The sequence below is a fragment of the Echinococcus granulosus genome (genome assembly GCF_000524195.1).
Source record: "Echinococcus granulosus chromosome Unknown EG_S00027, whole genome shotgun sequence".
NCBI lineage: Eukaryota > Metazoa > Platyhelminthes > Cestoda > Cyclophyllidea > Taeniidae > Echinococcus > Echinococcus granulosus.
The window spans coordinates 711668-731264 of record NW_020170407.1 but is presented as its reverse complement, the minus strand read 5'-3'; the positions used below and the strand labels follow the sequence as shown (position 1 = coordinate 731264).

At 37.3% G+C, this 19597-nt stretch overlaps 3 protein-coding genes across 3 annotated transcripts; 2 read left to right on the top strand and 1 right to left on the bottom strand. All coding sequences in view use genetic code 11, as the record gives it.

The window, feature by feature from the left end:
• Nucleotides 1-227: 227 nt before the first annotated feature.
• EGR_04415 (Prolyl 4-hydroxylase subunit alpha-1) lies at nucleotides 228-5537 on the top strand (the record flags this gene model as incomplete). Its single annotated transcript, XM_024493664.1, has 5 exons — nucleotides 228-761; nucleotides 801-873; nucleotides 3316-3411; nucleotides 3833-4065; nucleotides 5448-5537. 5 exons carry the CDS (start codon nucleotides 228-230, stop codon nucleotides 5535-5537), a joined length of 1026 nt encoding a protein of 341 aa, XP_024351985.1.
• Nucleotides 5538-8330: 2793 nt separating this feature from the next.
• On the top strand, nucleotides 8331-8582 carry EGR_04414 (Prolyl 4-hydroxylase subunit alpha-2; the record flags this gene model as incomplete). Its single annotated transcript, XM_024493663.1, has 1 exon — nucleotides 8331-8582. One exon carries the CDS (start codon nucleotides 8331-8333, stop codon nucleotides 8580-8582), a length of 252 nt encoding a protein of 83 aa, XP_024351984.1.
• A 7755-nt stretch (nucleotides 8583-16337) lies between these two features.
• Nucleotides 16338-17918, bottom strand: EGR_04413 (Glycine receptor subunit alpha-3; the record flags this gene model as incomplete). Its single annotated transcript, XM_024493662.1, has 1 exon — nucleotides 16338-17918. The coding sequence occupies one exon, from the start codon at nucleotides 17916-17918 to the stop codon at nucleotides 16338-16340; it is 1581 nt and encodes a 526-aa protein (XP_024351983.1).
• Between the last annotated feature and the right edge of the window lie 1679 nt (nucleotides 17919-19597).

The window sequence follows — 19597 nt, the reverse complement described above, 5'->3', positions numbered from 1 at the left end:
CATTCAGAACATGATTTATAGTGATGAATACACAAATACCCAAAAAATGAATGCATCCCAACTGACATTTTTTGCATTCAAAATAAGTTTATCTAAATTCCCATTTCATGACTCTCTCCGCATCATGATTGGTCACCAGAAGGGAGTTTTCCAACCCATTCGCACGTCATCTGGATTCACACATGCACACACACATTTGCATTTACACAGGAGAACTTGTGGACAAGATGACATGTACGAATGTGACTCCTCTTATGCTGCTTCTTCATCTACTCTCGACCACTCCATTCGGTTGTACTACGAACTCCCCAGACATTGTCTCTGCGCTTACAAATATCGATCAGGCCGTTGCCGCCGGTAGAAACCTTGCCTCCGAGCTAACCATTTACGTCAGCGCAGAGGAGACTCGTTTATCAAAACTACGGTGCTTAATTCAGCGTCTAGAAAGTGCTGCACAGATCTATTCTCCCCCAGAGCAACAAAGTCCCACGCCTTCCCCTTCTTCCTTACCTACTTCATCTTCCGCTTCACGGGAGGTCACACCCAATCCAGTATCCGCCTTTCTTACCATACTTCAACTTGCATCCAACTGGACGAGCGAGCTTCACGCCCTCTTTGGCTTGCCGACCATCAATAATACTGATGACGAGAGCGAGCGAATTGCGGAGGCTCCAATGGCAGCCTTCAAAGAATTTAATTCAAACAGGGGGCTATTTCAGCGTCTTAAGTTGTATGCTGACATGCTTCCTGATGACAATGATGTTCATGGCGCGCTGAATGCCATCATTTGATTGCAAAAGACGTATAAAATACCCGCAGTCGATATTGCGGAGGGACATATTCTGCCCTCGGCACCTTCGCCTCAACTTACTGGTATGATGTCGCGTTTCAAATTGAACATAGCACTCTTATAACGGAACTGTTTTAAACATTTGTAAATGTCCATTTTTACCTTTGATTGCAGTAGATAGCCTAAAAGGTTTAACCGAATTATAGCCCTATTATATTGTGAAAGTCCTTATCTAGGACTTATAAAATTTGTACCATGCTTTGTTTGGTGTTACCTACAAGACTTACAAGGAACTCTATAGATCTATTAAAGTTTGTGATGTTGAACCTTACTTTTAGCACTATTTTCCCATAATAAACTGCTTCATGCGTGATTCCTAAATTACTTACCCCGATGGGTGGTTTACAATGAGTTCCAAAGTTGTAAGCAATTCGATATTACCATTTTGCACCCTGCAATGTAAAGAAAAATGTAATTTTTCACATTAGAAAAAACTGTGTGAAATTTTGAGCAACTTTTCGAAGAGGAGCTATGTCAAAAGCAAATGCATTTTAAAGTCATTCTCGGGTCTTTTGAGATTATAATTTCTAATTAGTGCAAATAAAATGTTGAACAAACATTTGTTGTATTTAGTCATTAATAGTTCTGTATTTACCAATTTTCCAATTTGTTAAATTGCAGCGTTCACGGTTTGATCAGATTCGTCATCAGGGAAAACATGTTGCACAGTTTTAGATGATAATATAGGTAAGATATGAAAAGGAATTTAAATGGGAGATGGAACTGTCATGATTAAGTGCTCACCAAGGAACTATGGACCATAAAAATTCAAACATTCTAACAGTTATTTGATTTTGATTCCCACACTTTTTAATACAACTGTGTTCTCTAAGCACTGGTAGATAAACTAGTGCTGGAATTCAATTGCTGTGGAAAGTTACCTTAAGATTAACAACAGCAGATTCACTCAAGTATACGCAAACGTAACGGCATTCGAAGTATTCTCTTCTAGTTTTTGGTAAAAGTAGAACACTGGTAATTAAACTGGCAAAAACGATACAAACTCTAATAAGGATCACAACGAACGAGGCCAATAAATATTAATGTATCATCCTAAAACCTCTTTATTAAGACACATCTTAAATAAACATCACTTTTATTGAATTTTCCCTTTATATTTATTGCTCTTTATCAGGTAGGGTTCTTGTGCACTCATTATCCGAGGTAAGGATAATTTAAAATATCCCCATAGTATTATTAGAATGTATGGGTTAATCGTTTTAGATTACAAACCTATTTTAGTTCATGAAACATTCATACGTAATCCTTGAGTAATTTGATAAAGTCCAATTGGTAAGTTCCTAATGCTAACATTATATTTACTGATGTAAATAGTGAAACGAAATGTATATTGACTAGTACGGAATACAGACAAACACAAAGTATTCTCCAAATAAAATGAAGCAAAAATGGTTGTAACAGTGGAATGTTTTGTAATATTTACAATGTTATTTTGTACAGATTGGCAGTGCATGCAGCTGGGACTATTCGCCTACGAGTTTGGTGATTATGCTTGTGCTGTGGAATGGTACCGATTAGTACTGGATCGACTTAATCAAAGGAAAGGGAGCCAGGATAACACAGCAACGAGTTCAATTACCTATGACATGGTGTATGATCATATTTCATATGCACTTGGGAGGGTAGGCGAACAGTTTCTTTTAAAATTGATGGAAATAAGCGAAATACAATTCAAGCCATGAGATTTATTCTTTGTTACGCATTTCTCGAGTGCCACATTTATTTCCACCACTGCTTTTTCTTTTTAGGCTGGTAGATACAAGGAGGCACTAGAGGTGACCAACAAGCTTCTTATAGAAGGCGAGTTTTAAGAACGCTCACTTCCTGGCAGATGCTTCAGCATTACTCAGAGGATTCGTCCTTTTTCACTCCCACAAATTTTAATTTTTCGACGGCGAAAAAAAGGATTTTAAGTGGAATAACTTACTGACCACTTTGATCATTGAAATAATATATGCACTTTTGTAACAAAGTGTCTCGCTAAAAGTCCCGGAAAATGAGTATTTACTTTGAAAGTACTCAGTTTTTATGCATATCCCTTGCATTTCATTTATTGCTTTTGAAACCTTTTGATTAATGACTGCATTAGAGCGTTAATTTTTAATTTGCTGAGCAATAATTCACAACTTTGTAAAGCCGTGCTATTCAATGGGTTTTTTACCATTGTTGGCTAGGCCCTGTATAGTTACTTCAAATTTGCAGACTTTAACTTTCTACAGCGCAATGATTGACGTTTAAACGTTGGATACACATATTTGAAAGTCTAGAGATTAAAGTACATTTAAAGTGCCAGCATTTGAACCCCTTTCCATCGCTTCCACTGGTTTCAAAATACTCATACTTTAGCCGTGAAATCTATTAAAAATTGACAAATAAAATACCCATGTTAATACGCTTTCTACTAAAACATCATGAACTATTTCACTAACTTGTGTGTATTTTAGACCCTACTTCACAAAACGGTGCCTTAAGCAAAGTATTTTATGAGATGGAGTTGAAACGCTATAATGGTGATGATCCACCGCACAGTGATGATGAAAGTAAGTGAAAATTTGCACCGTAATACACCCATATGTTCTATAATGCCAGCGAAAAGTGATTACTCATACTGATTTAAACTACTACACATAATTTTAAGAAGGAAAACATTAATTCATTATGTACGGGTTTTACCAGTTGTTAAAAGAACTTGACGAATGTAAGGAATAGTGAAATTATATCATTGTAATTACTCAACACTGGAGTGTCAAATTTTAGACGTGCTCTGTGTAATTGATATGAATCCAAATGAGAGGCAGAGTTTCTTAAAAAAAACTATAGATTTTTTCTAAACGTCAGTTGTATATCCTTTTAGTACTCATTGTTTTGAGCACTAAAAATAGACTTCTGAATGACCAGTACTTTCTCTGGGAACAAAATTCGGCAGATTATCGTTCAGTATTTCACCGTTTCAAGTTCTAGGTCCAAGAGCCGAAGGTTCAGAAGCAGCCATATTCGATAGCCTCTGTAGAACTGCAGACTTACTGTCGCCTCCAGATCAACACCTCAGCTGTCACTACTTTACACCACATTCCTTCTTCATATTGGGTCCATTGAAGGGAGAGGTGATTCAGCTTGAACCACCCATATTGCAATGGCACGACTTCGTGACCCAGAATGAAGTCGAGCAGATCATTAAACTTGCCAGGCCTAAGGTGAGCTTCAGACTGTATTAGTTTCAATCGTTCCGAAAAGTCTTCTTTATCTGGGTGCTGGAGTATTAAATCTAGTTGTTTTCATTAATTCCTTCTTTTGTTAACTTTGTAAGCAAAAGTTCTAGAAGCAACATACTTAGACTACGGACGCTGTGATGCACATGTAAAATTTGCATCTATTTCCATGTATAGTTTTCCATTTTCGTTTAAACTAAATGTATGCCGTGTCAATTGTTTTAGTTCTGAGACTAATGATTATTTTACGTTACTCTAAAGGTCTTAGTTAACTCATATTTGAACTTCGATTTAAACAGTCCTCATTAAACCATTTTCATAAATGTGGTTGCAAAGTACTCTGAAGAATCCAACGAAACACGAGAATTTGGTTTATCGGTTTATCTTAGATCAGCATTCATTTCCGTTTCAATGTGTTTTTGCAATCTCGTTATTTATTAATGATACGAAAACTCATTATAAGCGGCTAGCTGTATCAAAACAATAGGGACCTTGTTTGGATATTTTTAAATTCGTCGCAAATTCGATACCATAAATTTGTGGGTGGTTAATGCAGCTAACTTCTTTATCAAACTTTTACGTCAATGCCATCCCTTTGCCTTTTACCGAATATGTAGGATTGTATTAGTGCTTAGAGGGCGCTTTTCTGTGTACAAGCAGTCGTTGTTAGCAATACCTGTTTATCGTTTGCCAGTCGGAAGTTTTCTTCAAATCAAAACGTCAGGACGGTTAGTATTTTAACAAGAAATCAATTCCTTATCCTCAATAAGAAACTAGAAGAAATGATGTAATGTATATAATTAAGAGAGAGTTATTTCAATGAATGTTTGAAAAAGTATGTAAAAATATATATTTAAATTTCAAGCCTTATTGATTCGCGTTTAGGACAATACCGAAATCGCACACTTTGATTCTTGTCGTAATTTTTGCTCAAAATCTTTCGCACTCGATTAAAACTGTCTCGCGTGAATTTTTTGATATCGTGTTTTGTAGCTGTACAAAAATGGATTGTGCGGCGCATTTGAGGTTTAGTCTTAATCACAAACTGTCTTATACCCTATAAGCACTCAAAGAACCTGACTTCCTCTTACAGGTAAATGATAGGATCACATCTTTTTCACGTGTTTCCAAAACCACTAAGTTAGCTACTGTAAGTAATATCATTTAAGAGCACATAATACAGATGCTAAATCAAGGTGGTGCAAGGCTACACCAATCATATACTACAAATGTAAGAAAAAATATGTCAAGGTCATCAGCTTGTACAAAAGAAGTCGTTTTCAAAATAGAATGCGCAAATGCATACCATGTTATAGTTCGAGTTCTAGAAAACAAATAATACATTCATTCTGTTTCCAATTCTTTAGCTCAAACGAGCGCTAGTTCGGAATCCTACGGGCGGAGCCCTGGAACCAGTTCCATATCGAGTTACGAAAAAGTGTGTTTTTCGCCAATAAGGTTCTTGTTTTTTTGGACACGATCAATATTGGCACATATTCAATAGGTGGATGTAGCGTTGCAATTATATTCCATCCGGAAAAGTTCGTATACTTGTATTAAGCCCAACTCTTCAAATGCACGCAGCTTAACATGACCAGTCATCCCTACCACTTGCAAACAAGTATTCGCCACACTGGCACCATCCTATTTCCCGCCTACCCCGCATTCATTTGCATCACCAACCTACAGCACCTGCACTTCTTTATGAATGTCAATTTCCGGTTGTTAATCTTCCAACAGAGATGAACCAGTTTGTACTGCTTTCCAACAAAAAATCTTGCCTATCGAATAGTTTAAATTTGAATGGAAATATGCCATGAAATCGGAAATGCTCAGAAACACTGGATCCTACCACGCAATACTTTTTGATGAATGATAAAACAATTAAATCTTTGAAAAGTTGGTAAATATTTTGTGGCATGAGACCAGGGTTTACGTGACCATGCTTTAAGGAAATGGCTCAATGGTATATCTCAAGCGTTTTACTAGCTTGTTTTTTTAAAGTAAATAGCTAAGTGGATTGTATTTATGGAAATTTCTGAAATGCAAACAATGGAAATTTAAACAATAATTTATCCAGTGGTCCTCTAAATATTGTTTAAGTTAATTGCGAATGTAAAAGGTCACCGTTTTTTAGGGTGTCATCTGTGGTAAATAAAGTATTTTCAGCAAGCCAGATAAATTATCTGCCATTTTAGCAGAATGGAATTTCCAGTGGTTGACCCATTTTGGATTAAATCTTAAAATAATAGACAGATTGTATTATTTGTGATAAGCTCCACCGAATCATGTGCAAACTGGCTCAAATATAGTAGTCATTTGTCAACTAACTAATGTCTGGCAAAACGCCTTTGAAATTGACTTAAAAATACAAAATAATCCACGCTAAGCAACCGGGAGACCAAAACCTCTCTGATCAGCCTTACGGCTTCTCTTTTAGTAATGCCAGTCTACGGACGTTAAACTCAGCTTACTTAAAAAAATCACTTTACTTTGAACTTTGGTGAAATTCCCTCTTCCGTCGGTGCAAAAACTCCCATGATTCTTGACCGTTCAATAATTTTCTTTTAGAATTTAAACAAAAATATATGAAACACTAGTATTTTATTAGAATTTTTAAATACCCGGATTCCCCTATTTTAAAATCATTCACAGTCAACGTTTGCCTGTTTGATCTTCGCGATCATGGCCAGAGGCTAGAAACACACAAATTGACCTCACAGGGGATTATATGGGCTTCTAGTGATGTGTAAAATTCAACTGCTTATTTTGTATTTTGACCACACTTTTACCCGATTTTCACATTTCAGCGCTTCGAAACGGATGAGCATGAAAATGCTCATGGAAATCGCATCGCAACCGCCATGATCTATGTAAGTTTGAGTCGCTTACATGCCAAGGCCGAAAAGTGCACAACTGGAAAAGGTTTAATAAAATTTTAAAATATATTCTCTACTACTCAAATCTCGCTTGTGTTCTCCAGACTGACCACTCAAGATTTTGAGGGACCCGGCAACGTAATGAAGTGCATAGGCTTGTACACTTTTTGAACAGGTGGAATTAGGTCTCAATTTTTGAATAAACTTTCGCATAAGACTGATATTAAGGACTTCACAAATAAGCTTTGACATCTTGTTGTAAAAACACCAATGACGTGAATTGATTGAATGAAATACTCCCGATTAATCACGCGAATGGAACACTTTTATATACGCACTCTTTAACCCTTTAATCACAACGCCCTGATAACATTCTAAAGAAGTTTTGATGTAGCATTAGCCGTAATTCGTAAACAGCAATACATTGCTAGTCTACTGCAATGATATTAAATACTTTGACATTAAATTACCTCGTAACTATAAGGTTGTTGTAGTTTATCCATTTACATTTATTATTACAGTTGAAATGGCCTTGTCTCCTTAAATAATAGGGTAAAAGCGGGACTTTTTGAATCAGCAATAAAAAATTACTAGTTTTTGTTTGTCGTTAATGGAGGGGGTTTTCCCGAAGTGTTTTGTGCTGAAAATTTAATCAAAGTGAAAAGTTTCTAATGTTATGATAATATTGCAAAATGATAATAAATAATCATAACGGCTCAATCTGCTGCATTGAAATACAAAATAAAAGAATCGGTAGGCAGACAATTTGGCAAACGAATTTTCACACAATACAGATCTACCATAAATCTTAATTAAATAGAAATCATTTTCTTAATTTTAATATGCCTTTTGAAAGCATTAAAGCCATAAAATGAAGTCAAAATATTCAATTTCAAAAGTTCACAATTATTTAACTTGCGCAGTAAGTAATTTTATTCGTTCTGGTCGTGAAGTTTTTGCTTGTGAAACAGCTCATTTGATACTAGTATACGGTCTACTGGCCATGTTGCTTTTGAAAACTTTCCCCTTTTTTAAAGATACGCACTTTTCAAGTAACCAAAATGCCTACAAATATGCTCATGTCGTTACTAATAAAAGTTTTACCAAGACGGAGAAAAATATTGATATGCAGTCACATTTTGGTTTAAAATATGTTCGAGTGAACGTCGGTCTTTAACGCCATTAATTAATGTCGAAAATAAATCACGCTATGAATATGCTTCCATTTGTTGGTGCCAAAAACCTTACCTTTAGAGTAGGATAAATCGTGTAGCAGGAAAAAATTCCAACTGAAAAGTCAAAATTGCCGTTTTTCGTAAGGGATATTAATTTGTCGCAACCATGTTTTTCACCTAGTTAACCTCAGTGAAGATGGGTGGAGCGACGGCGTTTACGAAAACAAAAGCAGTAGTGAAACCGGTGGCTCGCTCGCTGGTCTTTTGGTATAATCTGTTGCGCAGTGGTGATGGCGACATGCGATCGCGTCATGGAGCCTGTCCAGTGCTGGTGGGCTGCAAGTGGGTAATGAACAAATGGATTCGCGCCGCTGGACAGGAATTCTCCCGGCCCTGCTTGCTCCAACGAGAGCCCTTCAATCCCCAGGACGAGTATAATGATTCCTAATTGTCCTCCTCATCCACCCATCACTAATGAATGAAAAAAACTACTAGTGCTGGGAGATTATTTTCTTTTACGGGACAAGTAAGTGCTTTTCTAAACTAAATTAGGGGAAAGGTGAAAAGTTAGATTTCTCTAATGGTATCACCCTGGGATGCCAGCTATCGTATTGATGTCAGAAGGAATTTGCTCTAAATTGTTTACAATGCTGCGTTTTCCCACTAAATGCTAATGCATTTGTGAAATGAATCTGAAAATGGGTTTTTTACTGTGATGTAATACGTAATTTCCAATTTGCTTTTTTACCATTTACATTTCAGGGAAGTGCAAATTTCAGCACCAGATTCCAAAGCAATGAGCTGAAAAACTTCGAGTCTAAAACTTGCTATCAATGTTGGTATTGCTATAAGATGCTGCCAAAATTTAATCATAGTGCTCCATTTTCTTTGAATTATAAACGTGTATGTATGGCTGAAACAGACCCAAAAGAAAAGAAAATTTTGGACTAAAATTTCACTTACTAACCAATTTCTGAAATGCTACTGCTTGAATTAAGGCCTTGAGACGACCTAGTCGGCTTAATTGCTATTTATCACGCAAAAATCTAGAGTTCAAGAATATTAAAAGGCAATGTGATTAGGTGAAATGATATTTGGTATGTTGTGACCTTAATCAGTTTTGTGCATTGGCAGTGAAGACAAAAAATAAAAATGTCATGAAACTATTATAAAACGAGTTTTGGTTTACCCTACTGAAGAAGACACCACACTGAGGTAACTAGGGTGTTATAAAATTGAATCCGGGTGGCAAAAATTCGAAATGCTTTGTTGTGCTACGAAATAGCGTCTTTGTGAACAATTCACAATTTTACTAGACTGTTGCATAAACGAACTGTTCATAATATACAGAAAGGCAAGTTGAATCAAGTAGTGATCTTGAGCCCTGAGGATCATTAACCCGTTGTATGCGTCAAAATATGAATAGAGTTATCATAAATATAATAAAAAGATTGCTAGTCACATGCAAACGTAAGATAAAATTTGTTTTTGAGACTGTCTAATAACACCGATTCTCCTATAAATTAACCCACCGCAAGCCAGCGAATTTTTTGAAGCTTTCAATTGTTTATCATATACTACGTCAAATAAACAGATTATTTTATAATTAATCTCCCCAGTTAAATTTATTGTTCCAGACCAAAGTGCTCCATGTAAGTTTTACCTTGAAAACTCATAACCGCATACACTACAATAACTCTCCTTTTTGCAGTTTCCAACTTTTCATGATAATTTACCATGTCCTGGAACGAAAACGTCTAGATCCCCTCAATAGTACTTCCGGAGTAGCTGCTTAGCCACCACCCAACGCACTGAATTCAATATCGTTCTGAACAAGGGCACGGATAGCTTAGCTCTTCAATACCTTCCTTAACTGTTATTTTTGTCTTTGTGAACTAGTTCTAGTGATTAACTTTTGAATTCACTACTCATCAACACTTTGGAAGAAAACATTGTGATAAAAAAAATAAAGCTTCTTGCGCAATGGTAGAGATTTATCTATGAGTTTTGCCATTAACTAGAAAAAAGTCTGGTTGGAATAAGATAAATAGTACACTTTCTGAATTCACTATATTCAACAACAAAGACAGATAAGCATAAGTACGAACCAACAGCTAAGTCTTTTAGGCCTTTACAAGCTATAAAACTATTCAATACGCACTAACGATGTTATGAAAAATGCCTTTTGCAACTTCATCACTACGCTTTTCAGTATTCTTCGCTGAGGCGAGAGATAAATGGGATTTGATTATTGTGACAAGGCTCTACTATCAATTGCTCAAATACACTTTTCCTTGCTTGAGATTTAATACAGTATTCGTTTAATCAATTGGGTTTTTTATAATCATTAAATTAATACATAACTAGCAAAAGCGTTTTAAGATGTAAACGTCGAAAATTCTACTCAAAGTCCCTCAAAACAATCCAGGCATCTAATTTTAAAAGAACCTACCACAGAATTCAAAGCAGCCTAATTCTCTAACTTCTTGCATGATTGTTCCACTTTGGAGTAACCGCAGAAGTGAAATAGACAACCAGACCAACCACAAATCAATGTCGATGTACATTGAAAATTTATCTGGCCTAGCAGCTGGCCCTTAATTTGCCTAACATATCATGACGACAAAATCGAGCCCCCTCGAACGTACAGGCAATTCCATGAGTATTCAACAGACCGGCGCTTAATTCGAGCTATTGCTTAACCTGGCAAGGTCAATGCTTAGTTTATATCCTTTCCGAGTTATGCCTGCACAGCAAGCATGCCAATAAAAAGGCAGTCTAACCACCCAAGCAGCGTGAGTCAGCACAATTTTCCCTTTTCCGAGTTTGCAGTGAAAGCGAGAGGTGTCATCTTCACCTTTGACAATGGTTAGCTCGTACCGCAATGTTCTTGTTCTCCATACGTCAAAGATGGTAATCAAATTATGGGATTTTGCGCCAGGATTCCGGGATCCGGTAAATCTCCTGCTATCGTATTACTATCTTACACCAATTTATATGATTCCAAGGAACTTTAGCAAAATTTGTGGTTTAAGCTGCCAAAAAAAAAACGCATTTGAAGTTTTAGTAGAGCCGCAAGTAAAAGTTGGCTTTTTGCAATACTACAACGTCTTGAAACAATTCTTATTTAGTGAAAAACAAGCAATCATGATTTTGGAGGATGGAAAATTGTTCAATACTGAATGAAATTCCAAGTCAACTAATCAGGAGTATACTACAGCACCATTCTTTTTAGTATATTTCCTGCCACAATAACACGCAGTCAAAGCCTGCAACCACGGCTAGGAGACTTCTAGCAGTTTTTGTAAATCCCGTTGAGGACTGGTGTTGTCCTGGTTCGCGGTTTGCTAATTCACAATGTTATCACAGGAGCGGACAAATCACTTTAGATTTACTTTGCATCTGTTAAGTACTTTACCAGTTATTGTTTGAAGCGACTTCATGTTTCTTATCGGTAATTGGTTTACCTTCTCTTCAAATTCAATAAACACTAAAACAAGATTATGGTCGCGAAGGAAAATCTCATAAAATCTATACAAATACCAAGAAAATGCTGGAAGGTCCCAAGCGTTTAGGTGAATGTTAAACAGCCAAAAACAATGGATACGGTGTTATGGCCTAGCATGTACTTTCGATAAACCGGGAGGTCACTGTCAATTTAGTCTATAACTCAATAGAAGTAGGTTTATTCATTTTTTGGTAACCCCAAAAATATCTTATTTCCCTCTACAATCTACATAGTGTTGTACGTGCTTCTAACATTAAAAAAGCAGCAAAATTTATCAAAAAAATCGCATAAGAGACCCAAATTCACTGTTTATCTTGTCACTTTACGGCCGAAATTGATGTTTCGCCTCCATTTTGTAAAAAAATAAACTACTCAGGTGACTACAATTTCGCGAAGGGGCATTGGACGTGTGTTACATTAAGTGCGCGATGTGCACAGTGGTTTACGATCAGAATACCACACGTGAAAATTATCTGCCCCATATGTAAGCATTCTGATGATGAGTCTAGACTTCCACTAAGTGCACTATTTGAAGGACATAGACTGCATTGATTTAGAACGAACAAAAGGCAAATAATTTTTTTCGGACTATTACGATATTACAACTATTACTTAGTTGATTGTTACAAACGCCCGCGCTTTTAAACTCAATGCATCCGATTAAAAAGGATTTTGTTAAAAACTCCTATTATCAGGAAAACAGGATGTTTAAAACTGCATATCTTCTCCATTCCTGGTTAAAAATTGTAAGGTCAGGATTGCATTTACTTTGTTTACTCTTGATTTGTAAATTATCCGAAATTCAGTTGTCACATCTTAATCATGTTAGTTTCAATGAATTTAGATACCGTACTTTAAGTTTGCATTCTAAATAACGTTTTTAAGCCGATTTAAATGCAGCTATTGATTGGTAATCATGAATGCTGCGTGATAACCGCGGGTGAAATTAGTCGTTTGATGCAGTAGTAAAAGAAATTCAAATTAGATGTGCTGCCATCTCGCATGCATCTAATTCAAAATGCATGCAACTCTAATTGTAGAGTTATCCTACTAAAATCTTGTAAATAACTTAATTTGCCTAAAACTCAGAGTGGCATTTTAAGGTCTAAGAATTTCCACTTCTTTGACATCATTAAATAGACCAATGAAGTATCTTGTTGGACTTCCCCCAATCAGCTGCTTCACTGCTCATATTTTCAATTAGAGGAAATAAAGATCTTTGTTTAATTTCTCGCGTTCAGATTCAGAGCATGTGAGCGCTTTAGCCCCGATTAGCTTCAGCAAAACTCACGAAATCTAAAGAATTAATTTTAACAAATAAGAGTGCCTGCCTTCTATGTTTACTATTCATTCATATCACTTAACTGAAAGTGATTACGACTATATTGTTTTAATGAAAAATCTGCAAACTGGACTTACCTTGGGAGATCGCAATTATTGGGGATTTTGACTCATGGGACACTAGTCACTATGCTATTGTCGCAATCATTCAATACTGTGGTAACTAGCCATTGGCAAAGTCGAGGATCACTTGTAAAAAAAATAATTTTTGTTTACGATTCAATTTTAATCATACGATTTACTTATAATGAGTAGACTAGTAAAAAAATTTGGTCAGGACGTTTGCCAGTCACTCCGATCGGAAACACAATGTTATGGAACAGCATAAACATGAGCCACTATCTTAGTCTCGAATATTGTCATTATTGAAAACGCCAAAATTTGAATATTTTGTGCAAAGGGCAGCAGAAAAACCATTTCAGCTATGCTCACAAACTGAATAAACAGGTATTCTTCCTAATATATCCATTTTCAAATTATAAAACGTATTACGACTTTCTCCACATATTCACCTTTGCATGTACAATGATGTAGCACTAAAGGCAATGGTCGTGCGAAACCTGTTGCAAGTCTTATTCATTCAAAGATAATTGTGCCAAAATACTAAACTTTTTATGATAATTGGGATCCATCGATGCTTAAACTCATATTAGCTCAAGGTGGTGGGATAGAACTTTATAATAAAAACCTGTTAGTTCTCCAGGCTTTGCTGCACGAACGAAACATTTAGTGAAAACAATTTTAAAACCCGAACGATACCTTCACAAAGTGGGAATTTAGACCAAAATTCTGCCACAAAAATCTTTTAGGTACACGTTTCATTCCGAATTTGCAAGGTAGAGGTGGTGAACGTAATTCTAAGAAAATATTTAATTTTGCGAGATTACAGACACTTGTGTTATAAACGAATGAAAAGCGACTCGAAGTAGAAGTTTTTTATTGCCACTCATCTGCACGACACTAACCACTGCATTTATTCTCGGGTGCATGATGCAATTTCTTGTTTCTTCCCCGACTCGAACAGAGTTGCCACTTTTAGAAGTGCAACCTACGTTAAGGCACCTAATTTACTCTTGAAAAGTCATGATTCACATTATTTCGAGGATTGAGAGAGGCTGCGCAACTGAAAGTTCGGAATAGGAGGTGGTATACTAAATTATGAATGAATAAAATACTATGGTGAGAATGCTACTCTAGTAAACCAGTAGTGTTAAGTCGTATATGGTAAAAATTGAAAAGCAGAAGGAAGTGCTCCAAATGAACTAATTCCTAAGAAATCCAAATATGTATTCAAATTGAACGGACTATCGTCGCTCAATTGGCTAAATCTAATTAACATTATTTGACTTTTTGCATTATAAGTCGTACTTATTTTAGACTTACGACGATTATATCAAGATAGATACAATCCAATTTGCTAACCCACGAATGTATGTTCTTAAGGCAGTTTTACACTAAAATAATTACTAAATAGATATAGACATCATAATTCAGCACCACTTTCCAGATAGTACTCGAGTTGATCGTTAAGATTCCGCAGATAACTCCATTGCAGTGGGGCAGAATAGCTCGGAGAATATAGTTAAGATAAGCGGTGGCATACTGAACTTAAATATCTTAAAAATTTTTTAGTGACGAAGTCGAAATCATCAGTTCCACTAAATCAGCGCAATTCGATTGCCTTGCTTCCCAAAAATGAGAAGTATACCAAAAGCCCAATGAAGGATTCCAGACCCACTGTCCATTGAACTGCCGATGCAAAAGGATAAACAAAATGTGATTAATTAGATTTACTGGAGCCTTCTCGATACTAATTTACTGCCACTGTTCGGACATTTGATACTACTTTTTGTGTTATAACCTGACGTTTTGCCAATTCTAACAACTAGAGTCACTTTCCATTTGGGTTTATTTCCCCTCCGAGGATCACAATAATAAATAGCCTCCCCCTCGAGTGAAGCTGGATGAACTACGTTTATTGTAATTTCAGGTACTTGGGTCTCAATACATAATGTGCGAATTTAACTGCATACCAAGAGCGTATAGAGGCCAACACCCTCATTTGGTTATTTTGATAAAATGCATGGCACTACAATAGTTACGAAACTGGACATAATTTAGCTGAAGCGTTAAATGAGCATTGTAGAATCCTTATCCTATGTTTGCCTCATGATAGCTTCCTACATAATATAGCATATACGAATCACGATAAAATAAACTTACACGTCCATTGGGTCGAAAAGGCACCAAAGAGACCTCAGTGAGGGTCTGACCATAAAAGAGACTAGGCGTCGTTAAATTGAAGATCAATAAGATGGCGTGACGTATCTTGTTGGCTGCTTTGTAGACAGAAATGGCCGCAACAACTGCGTGTGTATCACGGAAACGGTCTTAAAAGAAAATAGCAGATTTACGTTTAAACACCTCCGTAGCAAAATTCTAAGGCTTAGCACAGTAAAGATGGGCAATGAACACGTAAAGCGAATATTTTGATCTCCAGCTAAGTAATTTTGATACACATTTGACATACCTGGCTGGAAATTTATCGTGAAAACTTAGAGTCGTTGAGTTCGCGGCGTCCACTAACAGAAATTTAGCTTTAACATGCAAGGATTGAAAATGTCGTATTTGGTATTCAACTTCAAATCTGATAGAGCAATAACAACATGATAGTCCCGTATTTCATCAACTGTATCGCCTCGAGTTTGGTCTGGAAGAGGTCCAATAATGACTTCCATTTTCGTGCAACCACTCTGGAATAAACAGCACTTAATGATTTCATATTGGTTAAAATACAGCAAAACCTGATTTCAACAGCAAAAAATCACAGTAATAATTAGGTCCCGATCCCTATCAAGTCATGACAAAACTCCCTACAGTTAATTTTACAAAACTAATGTGCTGCACCGATCACTTGGCCTTTAAATAACTGTCAACAGAAGAATGTTTTACCAATATAACTAACTTCTAAAAAAACGCTTTATGGCAAAAGCTTTTCCGATTGTGTTTCGATGCCTAACTGTCAGAACGTATTAATGCGCCACTTTGCGATCGAAGGATGAGATGGAAATTGTGTACGCATTTAAGCGTTTTCCATCTAAGGGTTATCAGTATTTCCTCAAAATCATAAGAATGTATTTTTTGGAAGTGATGAAAATAAATCAAAGTAAAAGGATAGGAGGTAGGATCCTAAAAAGCCCTTTGTTAATAGGAAATCAACATCTAACATATTAACAAATACAAATACAATATATTTGGGCATACACAATGTGAGGACTCGAGAATTTGCTAAAGGGGCTGAGTTCACAATCAGTAAACAAACCAATCTAAGACAACAACAAAGCGGCAACATTTTCATTGCTTGACAAGGACGAGGTAGTAGAGCCAATAGCAGGCATTGTAGACAAGGTAACAGAGAGGGAAGAGAAACCGACTGTATGCATCGATGACTGATTCTGTGACCCCGGTGATAATCTTAATCTTTATGTTAACGCCGTTTTTTCTAGCGCTAGCGAGGCGTCGTTTGCGGTACTGTTCCACCACTCCACGGAAGGCGATCATGGCCTCCATCTGGGTATAGTAGTCCGCTTGATACTTAGGCACAGACGCTCCAGCTGCCCGCATACTCTCCAACTCCTTTTGCTGGCACGCTGAACACCATCGCGCCAGTTCTTCGCGAACGATTGCGCGTAAATCCGTCTTCCACTGACCCCTTCTCGTCTTCCGTAAATATGTGATAGCTAGAGCGTACTCTACGAGGACGCTGATCACAAATATGATAGAGAAGATTAACCACAGATCAATAGCCTTAATGTAGGAGACGCGTGGAAGATTGGAGCCTAAAGAGGAGGCCTGTGTCAAGATACCGAGGAGTGACATGAGTCCGAGTGGAACACGTGCAGGGGCGGCGTCGACAGAAACCCAAAAACTCAACCATGAAACCATGATGATGAGAACATTGGGAATATACGTGGTTACAAGATACGAACCTAGTCGGCGAGCAATCGAGAATTTGGCTAAAAGACAGCTATAGTTGCCGGTGGATGTAGAAGCCTGAGAAGTGCAATCGAAGGTGGCAAACGCTTTTGGTGTGTTAAACTCAGATAGCTGCATGTCCTTGTTCAATTCGATAGGAGACTTCTCACTCCACACAAACTTCAGCTCTGATAGTGTGTACCCATAAGAGCCCATGTTGATATCGCATTCCTGAACATCCATGGGGAACGTTTGCAAATCCATCTGACAAGCGAATCTCATTGTAATCTTTTGACTATACAGAACTTGCCCATTGGGATAGACACGAAGAAGGTAATTAGGAAGGGTCATCTTATGCAGATAGCCTTCCTTGCCATTACGGAAGAAGAGATCTGGAAGCCAAAGCTGGTTCTTCATTTTGGGTGAAACCAGAGGCTGTGTAAAATTTCTGTGCTCAGGCATTTCATCCCATGCAAGACGAGGGTCAATCCAGGCTTGTCGAAGTAATGCATCCACATAATAATCCATGGTTCGCACATCGATTGAAAAGATAGATTGGATCTTTATATTAACTTGAACAATTGTCGAAGTATCCAGCTGTTCCGTGGGTCTCTCATGAGTTTTGTAGTTCAGAAAAATCTTCTCCAAGATGTCATCTCTTTGAGAGAGAATTTTCCTCTTTCGAATTGACGGTGTTAACAAAGATGGAGAATGGAGAGGAAAGGGAGAAGTCACCTGAGCTTCGGGATGTGTCTCTCTTGCTTCATAAACGTTGTACTCACTGACAAAACTGTTCTCAAAGCTTGACTCCGGAGGCGAAGTTGGGAAGGATATAGAGGAGGAGGATGGGTATTGACCTCGTGGGTGTATTTGCGAATTCACATATTGAATGGAGGGGAGAAAGAAGAGCAGAGTAGTGGCAAAACACAGAAACAGCCCTGGAAACTGCATAAGCCGCATGGGTAAGGTATCCGCACAGTCAGTTGTTCTATGCACTACAGTCTGACAACAAGGTAGTTTTGAGTGATATTGCCATCCTATTGGCTAACTTTGTGTGTCTGTACCACACAACAGCTCTCAAGCCCTCGAGTCGGCCAGGTGGGCTTTGCTGCGTGATGTGGTCGGGTGAACGCGGCTGGCTGGCCGGCTCAAGTAATGAAGAGGAGAAAAGGGAGCTGACCATGAAATGTGAAGTTAATCCTACTGGAAGGTTGAAAAAAATGGCCCCTCACAGATTACTTACTTTAGATGTTATATAAATGGCTCATCTTGAGGACGCTTAAGGGACTGGTAGAACAGTAAATCTGATAAAAAGCAGTAAAGACGTAGCCTTAAACTATATGCCCTGAGTTCTCTTTGTCGAGTAATTTCCAAGGAATTAACGATTTCTAGCTTTGAGAATGGATTCTCACTGTGTACACTGTATTTAAGCTTTTATTGAAGTTATCAGCAAAGAACGGAGTCGCATATGCAATTCCCCCTATTTAAAGAAATTACTGTTCTCATAATCTTTTCTAGGACGGAAATAATCCATACAATGGTTAGAACTTTTAAACCCGAGAGCCAGCATACTTCCAGCCGTAAAAGCCGCTTTTCACGTATTCCCAATATCCTGAAGCGATGAAATTACTAACATTAAGCACTCCATGAATCGAACATCACAGTTAAATTCTGAATAAAAGGAACATCAAATGAAGCTGCCATTGGCCTTCTCATCATGATAAGCTGCTTACCATGGACGACAAAAAGCTAAGCACGGCAGTTCGGTACCTTATACCGCTACTTAATTTCACATATGTGAAAGAAAATCTTCCATCATTGTTAAAGCATCAAATAGATTATCAGTTTCAGTTGAATGTAGGAAATCAAACTGATCGAAAGTATTAACAGTAAAAAGAGAGTATCAAATATCTAACCATTACGGCGGTAAATTCTACACCTTGCAAAAGTCTTAAATCACATTTTGACCTGCAAACATTACTACTTCCCGTGAAATTACAAAAGCAAAACGTAACAGTATTACTTAAAAAGAGCATATATTTTGAATTGCCTAGCACAATTTTCCTCTATGACTTTCGAAAACGCACCGGAGAACAATTTTTGAGTGGGTTACTTGTCATATATCACAAAAAAGGTGGCATCATAAATGTAAAGGTGCTGACTAATTCTGTGGTATAAAGGATGACCAAAGACTTCTGCTGGTAGCGCTACGGGGAGCTGCCATGGTGACGGTCGGTGCTGGGCGGGCGTGATTAACAGATCATTTTGGGAAAGGAGGGGTAGATGAATCAGGAGGATGACCCAGTGAAGTCGCATTATTCCAGTCCTCAAGTGCGCTTTTGGCATCAGCAAGCAGCTATTCATGAGAAATCCGTTAGGCAATATTAACCGGTCACAATCACAAACAGGTGAATTCGTGTTCATTTAATTGATAAAAAAACCAACAGAAGCAGAGTTAAAACTTAACAATCTCATACAAAGTTTCGCCTTCAATAGACTAGATTAGCTAAAACGATGTACGAAATGTTAGTGCTTTCCACGGTTGTGAGTAATAGTACCACTATAAATCGTTTTGTTAAAGCAACAATTACGACGGTTGCCGTTTTATATTAGCTACCGTTGCGATGACGCTAAATTTT